Raw genomic sequence first — 21180 nt, 5'->3', positions numbered from 1 at the left:
CCCTTCCGTCCAAGTCTTTCTTCAATGCAAAAGCTCAAATAAAGCAAGTCCCGGTGTATTTTCTTGTTTAACCTAAAAATGAAAAGAAAAAAATAAAGAAGGAAAAATGAAATGAAAAAAAAAAAAATCAAACGAAGCTTAGTGTTTTATTTAGACTTCATTCCATTCTTTGCAGAGTGGTGGGAATGCACTGGCTGTCATAATTCGCATCTCACTTTAAAAGGGAATTTAAATTAGGTGTGAAATCAAACTACTTTGGTCTGTATTTGACCCTCGCATCATGAACATGGCTGATCAAAGTTATTTCGTAATTTTACCCGATGCTATCGTTATTTCGGTTAAGGATCACAGTATATTTTGCCTGAAAAGGCGAGGGTGAGGTTAAACGTTTAACTTGAAAATATTTAATTTCGTATAACCACGATGTGTATTCGTGTGTTGGTGTGGCTGCTTCTACTACCCCAGAAATAAGCTGGGTTTATAGTCATATCATGCTGCAGTTAGCCATGAATACCGCACTATGATGCATTACACTGACTTCGGGCGACCAGTCTTTGCTATATCCATTAATGCCGAGCGCCAGGCAAGGACTAACGACATATTTATAATTTCTTTTGGTATTACATGCGAGGCCTTAAAGAATATATTATGAAAATGCATGAGTGGCTCAATATTTTTCTTTGTTTAAAGTGTGTGGTGATCAATTCCCTCTACAGATTTCACGTGTTTGCTGCGTGATGAAGAGCACCCACTGTGTATGTGCTTCTTCAGAGACTGGCCATATGGAAAGCTGCCTGTGATAACATTGATTCAGCTCGTGGGCACGAAGTGGAAGGGTCATAAATACCCCTTTGAACTTCACAAATTGAAGTCACAATTTAACTTGGTAAAGCTGAATCGGACGACCACATATTCTTTACATGATACAAAGTCAAGAGTTAATATGCAGTTTGAGATTTGTTTTCACTGTAAACATGCTTACGGCACATGCTCCAACACAATGATCTCAGCTTATAGGGTTTACTGCGATGCAAAAGTCGCATGAAACCACTAGCACTTTAAATGATGCAGAACAGAATCAATTCTTCAAAAGAAAAAAAAAATGAAAAAAGGTGGAATCCTGCAGCTAATGGATAGGTCAAAGAAGTGCAGGCTTTGTTTTCAATAAAAAAAGGACAAACACGATCGGTTACAAACCAGTCTTCTTTATTTTCCAGTCCAAAGTGTGGATATACAAACACTTTATTCTCATATCCATCAGCCATGGCCTGACATATCTAACACCTACAGCAGAGTGACAGACAATGGCTCCATCTACACACCACAGTAACACAGGGGAGGTAACTGAGGCTGGCTTGTCTCATGGCAAGGTCCCAGGTGGGACTCCATTTTGACCAAGTACATTTACATCTACATCTAACGATCAGACAGGTTGGTCGTGGATATCCACAGATCTTTTTTCCCCCACATAATACAATTCAGGCTGGATCAAACAGTGTATACAGATGAATGATGAAACATGCATACAAAATGAGCAGTGTAACAACAGATGGTTCATCAAGTTCATGGTATTTTCAGAATCTCCAAATGAACCCAGTTCACATGACCTGGGCAACAGACCAGATACCATAGACAAGCCAGAGTACAGTAGTACCTATCTGCGTTCCTATGACTTGTTAGACAGTCTCCATGGGTTCCACCTAGTACCTACATGATATTTATATATGTATATATACTTATCTACAATAGCAGCAGCAGTAGCAGCAGACGCTAAAAGAATGAAGGGCTGTCTCCTCTCCTTGTCAGGAGACAGCAGCATGTCATATAGGAATGAACTGGTTAGGTCATTCACAGAAAATAATCCCAACTTCAATTTAGATTAGCTGCAAATTTCTTGTGTTCAGATCTGGCTGAATCCGTCAAATCTCCCCACGAAATAAGGCTCTGAACTGAACTGACTCTAGACTGAACCAAACTATTTGGTTGTCTAAGCAGAACATTGGACTTGATATGGCAAGACTCAGACTGGCTAGGGCTGGTATGAACCGATTTGAAGTGGAAACAGCCAGATTGGACAGTGTTTGACCAGATACAAATCAACAAACAAGGTCATCATGAAATGATGAAACTGGTAAAGATGAAACTGCAACTGGTAAAGAGCTTTATGGGAAGAAATTCTTAGAAGTTGTATCTCATGTTAATAACACTGACGTTGATTTGTACCCATCGACAATCAATAACAATAAAACAATTTCAAGGAAATTTGCAGCCAACTTACTCCTTACTGTATTCAAACATCTGATGAAGTTCATTGTAAGTACCTTAGGCTACACTACATCAAACAATCTAAAAAAATTTATGATTTCAAGCAAAGAACCTAACTGTCATGAATCGAATAATTTCATCCTCATCATGTCTTCTATGAATGTAAATGTGTAAGGAACCTGTGTACCGAGTTCAGTGTAGTATCCCTGTTTAAATACATTTGAATACACTAAAGGTTTGTCAGATCAAAGGACATCTTGGAATGTGTATCAGTTAGATGATGTGCAAAAATGGAGTACATAATGCACATAAAAATAAACAAACTGACTAGAACCTTGCAGGATGGCAATATCTTCAGCGAGTATGCATCTACATTGAGAATTTCAAATCATGTCAAGCAAACGTACATATTCACTTCATAGGCAATTAATCATTATGTATAAAATGCTGCTCTTAGGCAAAAATTGGACTTGTGTCAATTCAAAGATTACAATCAACTCATTGATGATATTATGATTATAGAATAATCGAAAACAGTAAAAGTAGAGCTACAAAACTCACATAAAAAAGATCTATAAAATAAACTTTGACATTGCCTATGGGGTAAATATGTCGATAAATTTCATAAATAAAGTATACCGATATTAAGCTAAACATTTTTTCTCTGATATGTACAGCATACGTCTGATCAAAATTGTAATAAATAAGAATAGTGATATTTCATATGAAGAGTATCAATGTTATGAAACAATACACTGTATACAAAATGGTGGTGATTGTATTGGGACTATTTTCTGTTGCGGACTCGTCATGATAGACAGTGCTTACCGTACCTACATATGACATACTAACAGAAGGTCATAATGCTTACCTTGTTGAAATAATGATTGGTTTACTCTCTCAACCTTACAACAGGAAATACTAAAGTGTGTGGGACTGTGTTGGCTAATGAACCCATAACACGATGCTCTCACATCAACACCTATTACAAGATGCTCTCATCAACACTTCTCCTGAGAGGGTAATTAAAGTGGAAGCAAAGCTCGTCATAAACATACCAGTATCATAAAACTGCTGGGTTATTTGAATTTCAAACACTGACCTGAATCGTCTCCAATGACATGATATGCAGATTTAACACTTAAAAAAAATCAACAGCAATTCTTGGTGGGTAGTGCTTTCTCAAATTTGCAAAAAAGCCAGGAAAATACAAAGAACACATGATCCTGGTGTCTTACTATATTTACATCCCTGATACAAACTTTAAAAAAAAATTGATTAAAAATTGATGACACCTTTGTTAATTTCAGTTGGCATAACAATCTTGCCTAAGTGCATCTCCCCATCAACCTTAGAGGTAACTGATGTCCTATCTCCCACAAACATGATTGGTCACTATTGCCAGTCCTTACTGACGTTCAAACTAAATGATGCGTAGAAAATGAAAAGTTTGCTTGATATTATAACTGTACTATCCCAAAACTACCTGAGCTTTTGAACTGACAACAGCAGGGCAGCATGTTGGACAACCATTTAATGTTAACTGTTGAATCAATATCTGCTTAGAAAAGAAGGTAATCTCGGTTCAGAGGCCGAAGGTATATAGGCGTCACAAAATAAGTGTTGATCCAACCATCAACAACCAATGGTCAGTCAACAACGTCGAAAATTATGACTTTTATACTTTGATACAAACAACAGTAGTGTGGAATTCAAAAATTCAAATAGATAAAGTTCGCTGAGATCGTCACTCCGGTGCGGAGTGTTAAACACGATTTGCTGGTACTCTCGTCAAAACTAAGCATATGTATTTATGAAGGTATTAATGTCACATATAAAACTGTACAATGTCACGTGTTTGCTTGTGATAATACAATACTTACAAATGGTTAGGATAACATCAGGTTGCATTGATGCATACAACTGCACCACAAAGCCGGAACAAAGGAAAAAAGGGTTCTAGGATAATATCATAACGTGCATTCACTGCATCAATGTTTGGGAAACGTTCTGAGTGTTAAACTCCGCTAAGCAGGAAACAGGAATGATGGGTAGCCACATGAAGAATCGCGAGAAACTTGTACACTTATCTGGAAAATTCTTACCCTTGACTACTGAGGATGATGACCTATAGAAGTAACGTCTTGTCAGCTGGTCTACTGTACCACATCGATCTTAAAACAGTAAAACACATTCTAAAATATTGCATTGTGTGATACTAATTAACGATCAATCAAATGAACAGATTAAAAACTTTCTATCATTAACGCATGCCCCCAAAGAATTTTTTCATGAAAAAAAAGATGGGGGTAGTCTGCCTGATTTGTGATAACGGAAAATTAACTGAACATTATTTGACTATTTTGGATAAGAACAACGCATGCATGTGTACGAGTTTGACCGAGTTAGGATAGTAAGGTATTTACATTGTGGTGATAGGTATGATGGATAGCCCCCAGCGATGACACATGACCCAAGACGAATACCGCCCTCTACAAGCTTCCACTGACACTTACAAATGTCTCAACTTACGAAAAGCTGCGGCAAATAAAACCTGCAATTTGTACAGAGCTGAAATTTGGCACAGAAACCAACTTGCTAAAACAAGGCCGACATGTAGGTTTATAAGCGAATTGCGAGACCCCATAATACCACGCCAACCAATAGTAGAGTGTATATATATATATACGTCGCACATTGGGAGACATTTCGTAGACAAAAGCTGTATTTACAGAATCCTTTCACCCACGGACAACATGAACATTAAAATCATTGACTTTTCTACAATGGACTAATATTTATTTCACATGCAACAACATTATACACAGAATCTCAACCTCACGTTGTCACTTTCATATATGCCATCAATCAAACAATATTCAACAATCCTAATAATGATATTAATAATATATATTTTCAACATCTTTGTACAGAAACCCCGTCTGTTGATGGTTGGTTGGTCGGTGGTGTAGTAGTGATTAACTGTTCTATAGTAGGGCATGTCACCGTTAATTGCTGATATTTTCTCTACTTAGTGAGCATGACCAACCTAGCTTGGTAAAAACAAACATTATGAATACTATGTACATTGCTAGATAGATATATGGTACAGCGTGGTACTCTCATCAATTTTCCAGTTAAATTATACATCATATCAAAATATAGAGAATTGGCTCTCTTTCGTGTTGATGTCAATACAGACCTTTAAGATGAAAAATGAAGTTTTACAAATGAGTCAACAGTCAATAGAATAATAGCAATAATAATCATCATCATCAAACTGCTGGTAACAAAACCTATCATACTGTCACGTCTAGATGGTGGACTCTTTGGGTGAAGAGTAACTGGGGTTACCAACAAAACAAAACAAAACTGATTATCATGTTAAAGCAAGGAAAGAGGAATTACCGTAATTGATGTGATTAACACCCTCCTATCATTAACATGGACAGACTACCCTTTCAAGAGCGGCAACTAGACATGAGAACATCCTTCTTTCCAACATCTGAAACCATTGTCAGAATCCCCTCACTACCAACACTGGAAACTGGATGTCAGACTCTCCGTTACTACCAACAATTGCAACTGGACGTCAGAATCCCTGCTACTACCACAACTGCAACTAGACGTCAGAATCCCCTCACTACCAACATTCAAAACTAGAGTCAGAATCCCCTTACTTCCAAACCAACTGCAACTACATGTCAGAATGCCCTCACTACCGCCAGTGGAAACTAGATGTCAGAATCCCCTGACTACCTCCAGTGGAAACGAGATGTCAGAATCCCCTGACTACCGCCAGTGGAAACTAGATGTCAGAATCCCCTTTTCCCCAACATCCTAATTAAACATCCGAATCCACATCCTGTCTTTCACCTCATCACATATGTGCATATCAGAACAATTAAGCTAATGGAGCTTTCCAATGAAAATTATTTTTGACATGTCATGTTAACTTCGTTGCGGTTGATTTCTAAACATTGTTTTCCAAAAATTAATGATCTAAAGCGTATTAGCAATGACAATTATCCCGTCTGTCCTTGAAACTGTCTAATAACAACCCAGTAATTGCTTAAATACCCAGGATGCTAATTATATCAATTACGGTCTTTTGAACCAAAATGTGCGCTACAGGTAGCAGAACAGTAGCAGCCACACCGGCTATCTTGTACAAGGTAGTAAAATGAAAGGTTGACGTCCGTCCAACCAATGATTAGCTACGGTCTCTGCGAGCTAACGTACAAAATAGATCAAAGGTCATTCCGACCTTTCTCGCACCACATGATCACAGAGGTTGGTTTTTCACAATAAATATTAATGAGCATTTGTCAATCATACAACACTGTACAGAGTCATAATCGACAGGGATAGAAGATATCTCGCTGTGACTTTACCAACTTCTGTATAGACTTACAATTTACACAAGAAATACCTGGGAAAAAAAAATCAATCTCTACCTCATGGACAAAAAACAAAACAATTTTTTTTTAGTACGTACATGTACACATGGACTTCACCACAGACATACAAACACATGAATGTTTCCACTACTAACTAATCTACCTATTTGGACTATGTACAACGCATGTAAAGACGCCGTCTTAGGTTCACTGGATCCCCATCGAAGCTGCGTCCATCCGTCTGTCCATCTGACTTGTCGCTATCTTTAGTCTGGGGACAGATGGACATACAGACGGCTGATGAATGTCGGCGGTCAGTTTCCGGTCACTTGTTTCGTGGACAAGGAGTGTACTACTAAGATAACCCTATATGAAGGTTACTGTGCTTGCTGGTAACCTGAAACAAACCATGTCAACCTTAGACAAATCAACGCTCAACATCACATCTTAACAAAGACAAATGGTATCAAAGTCACAAAAACCACAGCTGCCATTACTTTACAATGAAGCATTTTATCTGTTTCTGCTGAATATAAACTTGGGAAACACTTCTGAAATTATTATTATCATTATGATATTTGAACACTGCCAGGTGTAAAAAGTATTTACTACGAGGATGTGTGAGAAAATCAAGATAATTTGAATCACAGATTTATTAAAGATAAGGTTCCTTTAAAGGAGATCTCTGGGATCTACAACCAGTCCTTCACAATTGCCTTCAGCAGGTAAACAGTATATAAACATACAGTCATATGCAAGAGTTCAGATGGCTATGCTGTCAATCAAGCATTAACCCTTCAGGTTCTGAAAGAAATCTGACAGGAGGAGGGAGGGGAGAAACAGGGGGCTAATAAGCATCATGCAGCATCAAGAGGACAGACAGATGGACAGACTGGTGGTTAGAGAGTACCATACACAAAGGGACACATCAAGCAAAAATACTTTCAATACCTCAAATTCATATTTTCATACATGCAATGTTGGAAAAGGTAGCCCTGAAATATTTATTGTACTTCAGGCCACGTACCATCATAGTCACAGAGTATAGTGTTTTTACATCAGGACAAGGCTGGCACTGAGGAATGCATAATTATTTACTCTCATACAGTCTCAATGATTTAGCATGTTTTGCTGGGTATGTCTTATGCACAACCATTTGCTACACTACCACAATTTTTACAATCAGACTGGTGCCTCTTGTGTAGTTTTTGGCCAAATATTCCTTGAAATTTTCAAAACAGATTATGAAGTGACATTTATAAATACTGTGAGAACCCATTTTATGCTCAATGAGTATGACAGATGAAGGCTAGGTAATATTAAAAAGCTGATGTTTCTGAGTGAGTTTAGTTTTACGCCACACTCAGCAATATTTCAGTTATATGATGGCAGTATGATGTAAATAATCAGATCTGGATCAGGCAATCCAGTGATCAACAGCATGAAGATTCACCCAAGCAAACTGAGATGCAATGATGTGTGTCAACCCAGTAAGCAAGTCTGACCAACCGATCCAGTCGCCTCTTGCACCAAGCATGTACTCACTGAACATCAATTCTAATCCAGATCTTCATGGCTGTAAGGTTTCAGACTTCATATCTATGCTTTCTGTAGCAATGCTCAATTGTGAATGAGTGAGCAAGAGAGGTTTCATACCATTTTCAGCAACATTGCTGTAATATCATTGCATGAAACTCCAGAAATTGGCTTCACTCTTTGCACCCATGTGGGGAATCAACCCCTGTGTTTGAGGCGTGACGAACAAACTCTTTAACCACTTGGCTATGCCACTGACCCCTCAACATGTGCTTTGGGTAAAGATTTTCCTGCATAGAGGCTTTTAGTCCTGTTTTGTTAGAAATACACTTTTTACATCCAGTTTTATCTCAAGTACTACCGTTACTCAATATCACTTTCTTTTTCTTACCATATATTTACATAGCATAACATTCTTATTCACAAAACAGAGGTGTGTTTAACAAATTCATGCATAAAGGTTCTCTTTAAAGAGAATTCTCACATCAATATTTTTTATGCCATTAGTCATAACACTCCAGTCTGATCATGAAACGAACTTCACTCCGAAAACAAACTTCAAACAAAGTATTTTTACTTAAAAAATGAGATTTCAAAAAGTGTCAGACATATTATCGACCTGATAAAAAAAGAAATGACTGTTGAAAATATTCAAAGCGTTGACAAGGTAAAAATTTCATTAAAAAAAACAAAAAAAAACAACATAAGTTTTTCTTGCCATTTTTCACAAACATATCCGATTTATGAATCCCCAGTGAAATCCTTGCAAAGTCCATTGTCACATGCCCTCTATTAATAGTCTTTATGTCATTAAAAGAGAAAAACCTGTCAAGCACTTACAAAGAAAATCTATTTAAGCAAGGGCATACATGTTAACTGGAAAGTTCAACCATTTTAATCTGTCAGATTAACTTTTTGTTGATCTGCCTTCGACATATTAATCTCTTATTCTCTGATCTTCAAGGAAAATGTAGAACTGCAAAATTATGTTAGAAAGCCCCACAAACTAGAAAGATTGGGTCGTCAGCTAACAGGCCTCACGGGGCATTCCTGGACCCATCATTACGTTCGCGACAAGTTTTCCAAAAAAGATAATTACCCTGGGGAAATAATGATTAAAAAAATCCTAACAGGTCAGATTAAATCAAATTTAAGTTGTACAAAGGGCAGCGAGAACACTAAAGATTCCTTCGAGGAGATTGGTAAGGTTAACAAATCGTACGTGAATGCAATTCAGCATTTTTCTACAACCACCAATCTTTAAAAAAGAGAATGATTTCATGATCATCAGATACCTTTCATTATTTATTCATTTCTCTGTGACTGCTGTTTGCATGCGATCGGTTACATCCATTTGTCAGAGAAACGTAACACTAAACGCTTGTAATTTGTCTTAACAAAAACCATCATCTTGATTGAATTCTGAAAAATTCTCATAAATATCATTGCCATTTTGCTGGGGTTTTCTAAATGTCATTGGTTTTAACAACCTCTTATATCATCAATACTTAAATGAAATTAAAGTACTTTCTTCACTCAAATAGTTATGCCAAATGCGGTTTTCAAATTAGCTTTATATTAATTCCAGCATGTTTCACGCTATCTGCAAACATTTTGAAAGCCGTTCAGAACTTTTATCGACTTGAGAAGTGTAAGTCCAATATTGCTTTTAGAGGCTACTCAAAACAAATTGACAGTATAATTCATAAATACTGTCAGACTTCGTGCCCTCTACTGGTATCATTATGTAATAATAACCAATAAAAGAATGGCAAATCTCTTTAAATCCTTTATCATCATCATTCTGGCCCAGCGATTCAGCCCATTTATTGTTTTATGAACGGGGGACTGAGGAAAACAGACATATTGGGACTGGGATACAGTCTACATGGAATCAGTAGACCGATGTTTCTAGACTGGTTGCCTGTCCGACCTCACTCAGCTCAAGGCAATAAACCAGGTGGGAATCGATATCCGATGAGACGATAAATGTTATTGGGAGTTTAATACTATCTGATGCACAATAAACCTAGCACACCGAGTTGGGGGTACTCTGCAAGATTTAAATGTCATCAAGATTGATGGCAGTAGAGAGGGGGGATGGCCACGCCTGGACAATCTCCATCAGACACTACTCATGGTCATTTCCAGAAACTTTTTATCCAGAAACAAAAAAAAGAAGACCCTGCTTACTTTTTCATCGATTTCGTAATCTAGCATAGTTTGTGCACAGATGCTGTCTTGCATCACGTCATTTACATGATATAATATATTAAATGGTTCTGTGTATTGTATACACCTAGTTATTCGTCTACTCAATGCACTCGAAACCTGGATGTGAGGATGCAGATTTGTTTAGTAAGTTATGGAAATTACTGTTGTCATGCTGGTTTATATTGTTTGATGTTATTATATACATCAATATCAATGCAATAGATATACAGATGAAACTAATAATCAGTAGATTTTAAAAAGTTTATATCAGGAAGTGATATGATTGATAACAATTTGACAATACAAACATATTAAAGTTACAGTGTTATGAAATACACGTATGAACCTGTAAATGCCCTTGAGAGAGTATTGCAGTAATGTGTCCTAAAATGTTATTTATTTCTTTGTAGGAACCTATCCATAAAGTCCACATCTAACAGTGAAAAACAAGTGCGAAATATTCAGAAGTTGTAATTATTTCTTTCATGTAAATGTAAGTCATCTTAGGTTTAAGATAATCTCATACCTGAACACAGACAAGTGCTAATATGGCTTTGAGAAACAGTATGTTCACAGACCAAGGATCATTTCCAGCAGATCCTGGCAACTAAGGGGCATGACTAAGTGCTAACCTCCATAAACCAGAGAGAACTAAGTGGAACATACAATTGCTATACAAGAAAAAAAGAAGAAGTCAATGTTCAGTCTACACTATTACTACATAAATGTTTTTGAAATTCTCCCAAACCACAAATCATATTTTTCTCCTCTGCGAATCAAGGTGTTCTGCACTTTTTTTCATGAATGTTTCTCAATTATTCCACCCCAAAGCCCCATCACCGGTTTCCAGTTCCCCATTGAGAGAGTTGAATCAGACGCAGAACTGCCTGATCTTGCCAGGGAAAGGGAGATGACATCAGACAGACGGGCACAAGAATAAAACTCCTGGCACAATTTCCATTCATTTAGAAGAAAATTCATCCATTTAATTCATGCTAGTGCAGAAACAGAAGTACAGAGAAACCCCAGAGCAGCACTGACTATTTGGAAGCCATCTGCTAGACTAGATTATGCGGCTACACAGAGTTACAAGCATCTCTACATATCACACAAAGCAGAGTGCTACAGGACGACAGACAGATGGAGTATGAGCGAGACAAGAGTTTCTATATCAAGCGCTTGCGACTAAAATTGTGATAGTGATAGAAGTGTTTTTGTGCAGAAGGAACAAACTGTAAAAATGTAAAAATATAATACTATGCAATAAACCAGTGAGATGGCATAAAAAACAGCAAACTGTTGCTCCTCTTCCAAGTGAAGGGAAGGGGGGAAAAAAGTCATGGGCATTGAAAATATGCCTTGTTAAAAAAGCTTTGATCACAGTTGTCAGTATGGAAACTAATATTAACCTGTAGCATAACAAGATTTGGAAAATGTTTAACAATCACATGAACATGGCCTTCAAATGCAGTTTTGTTTCAAAATATTTTCATGGATGAAAAAGTTCAGCTGAAACATTTAGGCATGCAGCCTCATTAACAGAAATTTTGAAACAGTATGAAAATTGTGAAACCTACGAATGAAATCATCATTTCAATGTTTTCCTAAACAATGAAACATGAACAAACCAGACCAGCCAACTGACGTCAGTGGAAGCGTTACCCAATAAGATAAGAAAGCATGTACCCTTCGGTGCCACTTTAAACACAGCACACACTCGCAACAGACAAACAGGGGCAGGATATATATCAGATATATACACTGGATAGATATATCAATATATGATATGCATATATTTGGCACACACACTAACTACATAACAAACCTAGTTGGGGAATATCCTGCTCATCTGGAGAACAAAAACAGTATATATAATAAACAAACCAGGGCTATATTACCGTTATCACATGTCCTAACCCTAATATTCCACAGTTATCAAATAAATCAAAAATAGCCTTAAAAGCATACAACTGAAAATCAAACAAAATTTGAAAATGCTTAAATTAATATAACCATTAATGTTTTAAAAGTATTGATTATTTAAGTTGGAAAAGCTGTAATACTCTGATCAATAATTTCTCAGTAGCCATTATAATACATTACAATGAACAAGAACATATGATTACAAACAAAAGAGCAGAAATAAACAGTATTATCCACTCATAACCAACCCACACAAGAGTACATGTTTAGATACAAGATTCCGGACAGCATTCTAACTTGCAAACGAACCAATCTGCCCAAGGCTCCACAGAAGTCATTAATAGGCCTACAAGAAGTAGCAACGATTGATATTGACAAACTGATATTGGTGTTTAGTACGCTCAATGGGGGCACAACTTAAGTATTGACAATCTAATACTAGTGTTTAGTAGGCCTTATTGAGATCATGTCGTGTTAGTTAATGTGCAACATGCAAACCAAACCGTTAACTAACTACTAACAAGTTCTAACTCTGCAACCAGGTGAAGTCTGTCTCTCAAAAGCTCTTCACAAAAAGTTACGACCACGCAAACCGTTAAGACAGCCCTCCAGGCAGGAACGAGGGCTGTATTTGCAAATAGTATCTAAATGCCTTCTGGATGAAAGGGCAAATTTGATAATTCTCAGGGGACAGGTTGTTATGGAGTTTTCCTTTATCAAGATTCTGAGCAGATCACTCAGTGTTGATGCAAATGAAACATTGAGGGGAATTGCAGCATAAGCTTTGTAGACTGAATTGTCATTGGAGGAAGTATATATTCCAAATGATTGTTTTATGCTTGATGTTGAGAGAGCTTTGAAGAGGAAGCAGGGGTTTCAACTCTACATCTCTTCAGCAAAGGCTGGTTTACTTGTCCTGTGGGATAATTTCTCTCATATATCCCTGTTTGTGTTCCTAAAACGCAATCCCATAAATCCTAGACAACATGGTACTAAGGGCGACATACTTTTGAGACAATGTATTAGTAACCAAACCATCTCAATCACAATTAATAACCCTTCCTGATCAGATACTAGTATGTTGACAACTTGAAAAGTATTTATTTATTGTCTTTCTGTAAACACACAAAATGTTATCCTTGTCAATGTTGGGTGCATGGGAGGGGGTGTTTGTTAGTGTTTTTACACTTAATATCCCATTGATTATCCTTAACACGAAATTGAACGCCAAGGAATACCGAAAGGCACGTGGGATGGGTTGGGAAAATGGATTGAGTGGGTGCAACAAGTTTTTTTCACTGCTTGTAGCAATATTCATTTATAACAGCACATGGACCACCAGAAATGAGTTTCCCACAGTATATCAGGTCTTCAGTGTCATGAGCAAATGCTTTCACCACAAGGCTAAACCCAACCCACTTGTCCAAAGCACATGTTAGTAGCCTCGAGCTTGTGGACAAGCATGACTTCCAAAGGCCGAAGACCCTTTTTGGCAGCTATTAATGTTCACTGGCGATCATGTATCTGCTTGTAAAGACGCTACTTCAACCCAAAATACTCCCATCTAGACCACGACAAGGACAACTAGGGGTTAATGAATGGGTGGGTGGGTCTTCGAAGGCTAAGCAGACCAGAAGATTTATCCACGTCTTAGTAGCAGGCTGGAGGCACGATTCCTTAAGAGAATCAATGGTTACACAGTTACTGGCTGGCAGAGCAGGAACACCCTCATACAGTGTAAGATTTGGTTATCAAGTATGCTTTAAGAGAGATTGCTAAACGAAAAGGTTAATTCTGAACAATATGTTGCTCTTCTGTATCCTACAAGACTAGACATCAGCCGGCTAGACTGAGTAATGAGATTCATCTATGTCATGCGAGAATATTGTTAAGATTTGAGACAGAGTAATATAATATCCTACCAGATATAGGGCTGGGATATTTGGGGTTGTCCTCTCAGTGATTTAAGGAGTTTTCCAATGGACAATATCTGGGGCTGTGATGTACACGACACGTAGCCAGAGATAATAAGAAAAACTCATCCGGAACATGGACAGACTCTCAGTGGGCAACGGGAACTACAGGCTCAAAATGGTCATATATTTTCTCTTGAACTTTTGACACAGATACGTTTTCTCAGGAGTATATTGAAATTGTGATAGATTTTGTCTGCATATTGGAAAATTGTGGCACACTTGTGCAGGAACATTGAGAGCATATAATGACTGTCATATTTTTCGCAGGAACTTAAAGAGATTGCATGACATTAGAATCTGTGTGTTTGCATATGAGAGAGAGAGAGAGAGAGAGAGAGAGAGAATTTCATAAATTATAAGCTTTCCTTTACTGTGTGTTTATTCAATAAAAAATAAAACTTGCATAATGTACACAGATACCCTCCATCTGTTGACTAGGCACTGTATATTTTACTTGTATTTTTCACAGAAGTAATATCGATAAACCTCGATAGGGAATGTCCGTAACCTATGTCGTTCAGCCTATACACAAGGTCACATAAAATGGGCTAGAGAGAGAATATACTGCATATTCTAGATGGGGAACACACTGTTTAGCCTATACACAAGTGGTCATATAAAATGGGCTAGAGAGAGAATATACCATATAACCTTCATTGGGAATATACCATTTACCGTATACACGCGAGGTCTTACAAAATGGCCTGAGAGAGAATATATGGCATAACCTGGACAGCGAATATACCATTTAGCCTATACACGAGAGGTCATACAAAATGGGCTAGAGAGAGAATATACCATATAACCTTCATTGGGAATATACCATTTACCGTATACACGAGAGGTCTTACAAAATGGCCTGAGAGAGAATATATGGCATAACCTGGACAGCGAATATACCATTTAGCCTATACACGGGAGGTCATACCAAATGGGCTAGAAAGAGAATATACTGTATAACCTAGATAGCGAATATAGAACAACTTACTCAAGGAACATTCTGAGACGTGTGTGGGTTATTGCAAACGCCTACAGTATGTCAAGTCAACCAGCCTGGCTTCCTCCAACCCACAAGAAAGGGTGAACAGCACAACATTCTTCCTATTGTAAGATGCAGGTAATATTAGTTTCCTCTGTACGTGGTAGTAGCGAGCCCCACTGGTATTAGTGTGGTAGTCGCATACATGGTGGGTGAGTCAGTGCGCACACGTCAAGGCAGGCACGTGCGCACATGGACACACCGCGGCCACTCACTGACTTAGAGCACAGTATCTAAAAATGGTAATCTCACCCTGCTGCATAGGGTAGCCGACCACACCCTGCTGTTGCTGCCCGTTGAACTGCTGTTGCCCTGGCTGCATTGGCACTTGACCCCACTGCTGTTGCATCTGCATATTGCCACTGAAACGAGTGAGTGAGTGAGTGAGTGAGTGAGTGAGTGAAAATGTTAAATTGGACTTCAAAGTTTGATGTTCCAAACTAAATGCAAGATTATGGACTATTGATTACACCAACTTTTGCTCTGCCGTAATTAGGAAATTTAGATTTTCACTGATGAATACTCACACACAGCACATCCATTTTCTTTGAACTCAGAATCGTTCAGAAACGTGAGTGACTGAGTGAATGAATGACTGATTGAGTGAGTTAGAGAGTGAATTTAGTTTTACGCTGCTCCCAGCAATATTCCACCTGTATGGCAGGGATTTGCAAATATCTGAGGCTGGACCAGACAATCAAGTGATCAACAGCATGAACATCAATCTTGGTAATTGGAATATGATGACATGAGTCAACAAAGTCTCCAAACCTGACTACCTGACCTTGTTATTTGTCTCTTATGTCAAGCATGGGTTACTGAAGATTGAGTGAGTGAGCTTTTGTTGGTTTACATTCAGCAGTATCCAATCTATATAACAGCAACCTTTAAATTGTCAAGTCTGGAGCAAACAATCCAGTGGTTGACATTATGAGCACCAACCTACTCAGTTGGGACACGATGACATCCAAATCAGCTCACCGGACTAAGCACCCTTAATGATTCTAACCCAGATCTAATCAAACATGGGTCTTCAGCACAACGAGTGAACGCATAACCACTATGCTACCCCACCGCCCCGGCAGAACACAGCTCTCTCAATATGGTAAGGTTTGATTCAAGCAGTTCAAAATCCACTGGTATATCATCTGTCAACGTATCACATAATTATGGCTGTAATCTGTGAGGTGCAAGCCCCAAAACATTTCTTTACGTCTGATAAGCTTAGCCATTTCCCATATATTAACATTAAACACCATTAATAATATTCCCTACAGACAAATTCCAGCAAGCAGACTCAAACATTTGGCGCGGGCTGTGTGTATTAACACATCATCATATAACATGTATATGTTACGTTTCAAAATAATTTTTGTCAGAACTGTCTGGCAGAACGGGATACCATCACGAACTTAACACAGAATGTCTGGTGGGTGCAGCTTTCAGCCTTTGTCAGTGCATGTGTCTCATACAAACAGAATCTATGACACTCCAGGGTTTATACATTTTATGGATACAATGATTGCGATACACAGAATACAAAGATCGTTGTCTCCGGCAAAATCAATGCCACTATCTATCTCCATTATGCTTACCCTGCAAACTGATAGTTATACTGGGGCCATTGACTCATGCTGGCTGCCTGTATATAGCCTGCCTGGCCCACACTCTGATAGGCGCTGTTGCCGGGGTAGTTGTAGTAGCCCATGTTGAAGTACTGACCGTACGTGTTGGGCGATGTTGCCTGGTAAGGCTGTTGTTGCTGCTGCTGCTGCTGTAAAATAAAACATATCTCTGTATTTGTAAATGAAAACGTGGCAAGTTAATGAAAACAGAGTGAATGACTGAGGGACAGAGAGAAAGGAGGAAAGAGGGATTGTGTGTGTGTGAGAGAGAGAGAGAGAGAGAGAGAGAGAGAATATGCTTCACTTACTAATCTCTGCATCACGTATAACCCTGCTATGCTTTTCATATCACAGAAACTTGAAATAAATGAAAGACAATAATCTTTTCATGATACCAAACTTCAAATATATTACAATGGATACTTGCAATGTGAGAATAATGGATGAATACTTCAGAAGTTATATGAGCATGTAAAACAACCATTAACCAAAGTCTTAACAGAATCTCCAGCTATCAACTTGCAAAGTCCTTGACATTTCTTCAGCATACAGCTGTATTTCTTATTTAAAGCTTTTAATGTGGACATTTTTGAACATGCTTTATATCTATCAAGCTAACTGCAGCATTGTTCTGGTACAGTTTGTATTCAAAATAATTTGACTTTTTGAAAATAATTTGATTTCACTTAAATGTTCCTATATTCATGTCTTCAGCAGAAACTGTAAGAAATGATATTGGAGTTATATTATATAGCTCAATTACGTACATATGTCTGTTATATTCAAACATTCAACAGACTGAAATGTCAAGAGTATTTCATTACGTCAATTTTGCCACACACACTTCTATACACAATCCCCTGTCAACGTTCCAGCCGATCAATTTTTTTCATAAAACACTCCATCTTACAGGAAATCCCATTCCATTCTTCCGATATACGTTCGGACACATTATAAGACTGTGAAGAAAGACGGCATGGATCATGTAGTAACTTTCAGGCTACATACTCATCTCAAACATAGACAGTGAGTCAATAACTGGTGTTAACATTTGGACGTTTGAAGATATCGCAATGTCATAACACCAAAAATAGACAGTCTATGCAGAATGTTTACCTCTCCAGCCATGTGATACGAACAGATATACTCTGGTAATAACAGGGTGTGAATATCAGGGTTCGTAAATATCACAAAAATGCCCATATATTCCTCACAATTCCTTCATATTGCTGTAGTTTATCTGTTATGACATGAAAGGCTAACTATAATGACATGCAAGAATTGTTCCTTAACTTCTTTTGAGTAGCATACATGTGAAATCATCACTGAAATGGGTTGAGGTGTAATGACAAATACTTTTATACTAGAACACATGTGGGTGTTGACTACCGTAATCTGATTTGGTAATCGTTATTATTCCTGTTAATACATTATGAGTGAGTGAGTGAGTGAGTGAGTGAGTGAGTGAGTGAGTGAGTGAGAGAGTGAGTTTAGTTTTACCCTGTACTCAGCAATATTCCAGCTATATGGTAGCAGTCCGTAAATATTCCAGTCTGGACAGGCAATCCAGTGATAAATAGCATGAGCATCCATCTATGCAACGGTGATATGATGATGTGTCAACCAAATCAGTGAACCTGACCACCCGATCCCTTTAGTTGCCTCTTAAGACAAGCATGGGTTACTGAGGACAAATTTTAACCCAGATCTTCATGGGTCGAGGGTGCCAGATTGAAGAGAGGTTTTAGGAGTGTCAAGTCTGTACGTACATTTACCAATTGCTGTGTTGTCTGACTTGGATCGTTCGACTCTTTCCCCCAGGAGCACTTCACTTGTTGGTCGTTCACTGTTGTGCCATGTACAGATACAATTGCAGTTGTTGCATTTTCTTTAGAAGCAAATCTGAAAGGTAAGATAGACTTTGATGAGGATGTTTAAGCCATCCAAAATGTAACATAAACTAATTGAGTTTCACTGAAGAAAACAGCGCAACTTCAACAAGTTTCTAGCTGTATGCAACCTTCTTGAAAGCATGTCATCAATTCATTATCAAAATAATATTTAAAACTGCTTGCATAAAATAAATCTTTACTCAAATGCATATCTGCCAAAATTTATTTTGGGAAATCGTGTTCTCTGGTTTGCAGACACAAAGTACATTAGTTTTCTTTGTTGCTACATAGAGTGTCACATTTTAGTGTATTTTTTGCTCCAGTTATGTGGGTTTTCGCACAGTCACAAATCAAATTTCTCCCCGAAGAAATGTGAAATAATCTTTACCCCTTAAGCTGCTGTACATTGGCACTCTTCAATGTCTAATACTTCACATTGCAGTTTTATCAGAATTAACAACCAGAACACAAAAAATCCATTGATAGGTATTATATGAATTGAAATGTCATGTACTATCACATGCAATCCATCAAGTTTCAAAAAGCAGAAACAAAATTAAAAAAAAATTCTTTTTTCAACATACAACTTCAGTGATATTTCTTCATCTAAAAACTTTTATTACATCATAATTCATATATTCATAAAACTTGCATCTCGAGGGGTAGCTACTACAATGGAATTTTGAGTTTATGATACATCTCTTTTTGAAACAGAAATGCAGCTGCCATTACGATGCCTGATGTTCTTGTGTTCAGTGTCAAGTGTTATGAATTGTGAGTCTATATCTTATATCATCAACCCATTAAGCAATGAAAGTGACCGACTAACCATAAAATGTGGTAGAATACAATGAAAAACGTGAAAGGGAATTTCAACTTAGAATGCAATATTAAGAAGCATGTTAATGTTTGGTTTTCAGTTGCTAATTAAAGGTTTTAAGTCAGATGATATATTTGTCATTGATATCATTATACCTTTGAAATAGTCCACAGTATTTATGATGCTGTTTAGATATAATTCACGAGCAATAATACAGTGTTAATAGTCAGTTGGACTATTTGATACCAAGGCCTTACATTTTGCCTACACTGATGAGGTTTGCATTTTTTCAAAGTTCATCACTGGAGAATAACCGTTCTCATAACAATGCCCATGTTCAACCTGTCATTCTGAGTAGAGTTTACAATTTTATAGAGATGTTCCCTGTATGTAGATTGATCCTATTTCAAATACATGTCTTATTCTTCATGGTGGGTAAATGTTACAAGACTGTTTACATGACTTTGGTTTGTATATTCATTCAGAACACCATCGGTTCCAAATTCCCATTCTTCAAATACTCAATGACGCACGGAAACTGAGCAACTCACAATGTTCAGCTCCTAACTCAAAACCAGGTCAGAGTGAGAACTAAAATGTGAACTTAAAAGGTCTGTCCTTGAATTGGGAGTGTTAATCTCTCTAACAAGTCAGAACACCAGTTGAAACTTACCTTACAAAAGCATAACCTTTATCTTTAAACACCCTGATCTCTTGTATAGCCCCATAAGGACTGAATGTCTTCTTCATCAACTCCTCTGGAAAACAAGAAGCGAGAAATAAATTTCCAATTCCCATGGGAACAAAAATAAATGAGACCCACAACAAAATAACTAACCAATCTCACAGTTGAAATCTGCCCCCGTCCACTTCCTCAACACATTCGAAATAATGGAGTCCAAAGAACATTAACACAGTCTGACAGAGAAACAATACTTGATAAATCAGGAATCTGGTTCACTCATAAAAGCTAAGAGCTGTTTCTTAAATAATTTGTTCTGCCATACTTATCAAAGACACCTTATCTGCAACTGGACTCAATCTTTGTGGAAGAATGATTCATTGCCGAGTTTGAAAGGAAGGCTCCATGAAAAAGGATTACAAATATCTGACACGCTTGTTTCTGTATGAAGGATGGTGTGTTAGAGTAATGCTAATTTCAATTTCTCATCTGACTGTGCTTCATATATCTTGATATTCCCAGGGTGGTACAATCTGCATCTAGTACTGATGGCCACCCAGAATGACCTGGACAGCACAGCGTGGACTTACAAGCAACCACCTCATCACAGCCTTCATCAATCAATGGCTGGGATACTGTGACTGTTTGTACCCAATGTAGGTTCACGCTGTGTGATGTGAATTTGGTATTTGCCAACTAAACACACAGTGATTTGTGGAATGGATCTTCAACAGTCTTGGTGATGATCTTTCAATACCTGTGACATATTACAAGTATAGACAAACACTATTGTTTCAAAGGTGGGTGA

General features: G+C 37.7%; 1 protein-coding gene across 14 annotated transcripts in view; it reads right to left on the bottom strand.

The window, feature by feature from the left end:
- Window positions 1-1189: 1189 nt before the first annotated feature.
- Window positions 1190-21180, bottom strand: part of LOC137265983 (nucleolysin TIAR-like) — a 202271-nt gene continuing 182280 nt past the window's right edge. For 5 of the 14 annotated variants that reach the window (XM_067801474.1, XM_067801482.1, XM_067801481.1 and 2 more), the window contains 6 exons: window positions 20364-20448; window positions 18748-18880; window positions 16949-17127; window positions 15606-15715; window positions 12241-12264; window positions 6832-7062 (listed from right to left, as the gene is read on the bottom strand). In XM_067801474.1, coding sequence (XP_067657575.1) covers window positions 7043-7062; window positions 12241-12264; window positions 15606-15715; window positions 16949-17127; window positions 18748-18880; window positions 20364-20448 — 551 coding nt within the window. In that variant the 3' untranslated portion in view covers window positions 6832-7042. Of the gene's footprint in view, window positions 7063-12240; window positions 12265-15605; window positions 15716-16948; window positions 17128-18747; window positions 18881-20363; window positions 20449-21180 lie in introns of all 14 variants that reach the window. The other 9 variants (XM_067801472.1, XM_067801476.1, XM_067801473.1 and 6 more) reach the window with 6 other exon arrangements.

This window comes from Haliotis asinina, chromosome 15 (assembly GCF_037392515.1).
Source record: "Haliotis asinina isolate JCU_RB_2024 chromosome 15, JCU_Hal_asi_v2, whole genome shotgun sequence".
NCBI classification, from domain to species: Eukaryota; Metazoa; Mollusca; class Gastropoda; order Lepetellida; family Haliotidae; genus Haliotis; species Haliotis asinina.
Note: the sequence above shows the minus strand (reverse complement) of the source record. Positions and strands in the feature narration are given on the sequence as shown.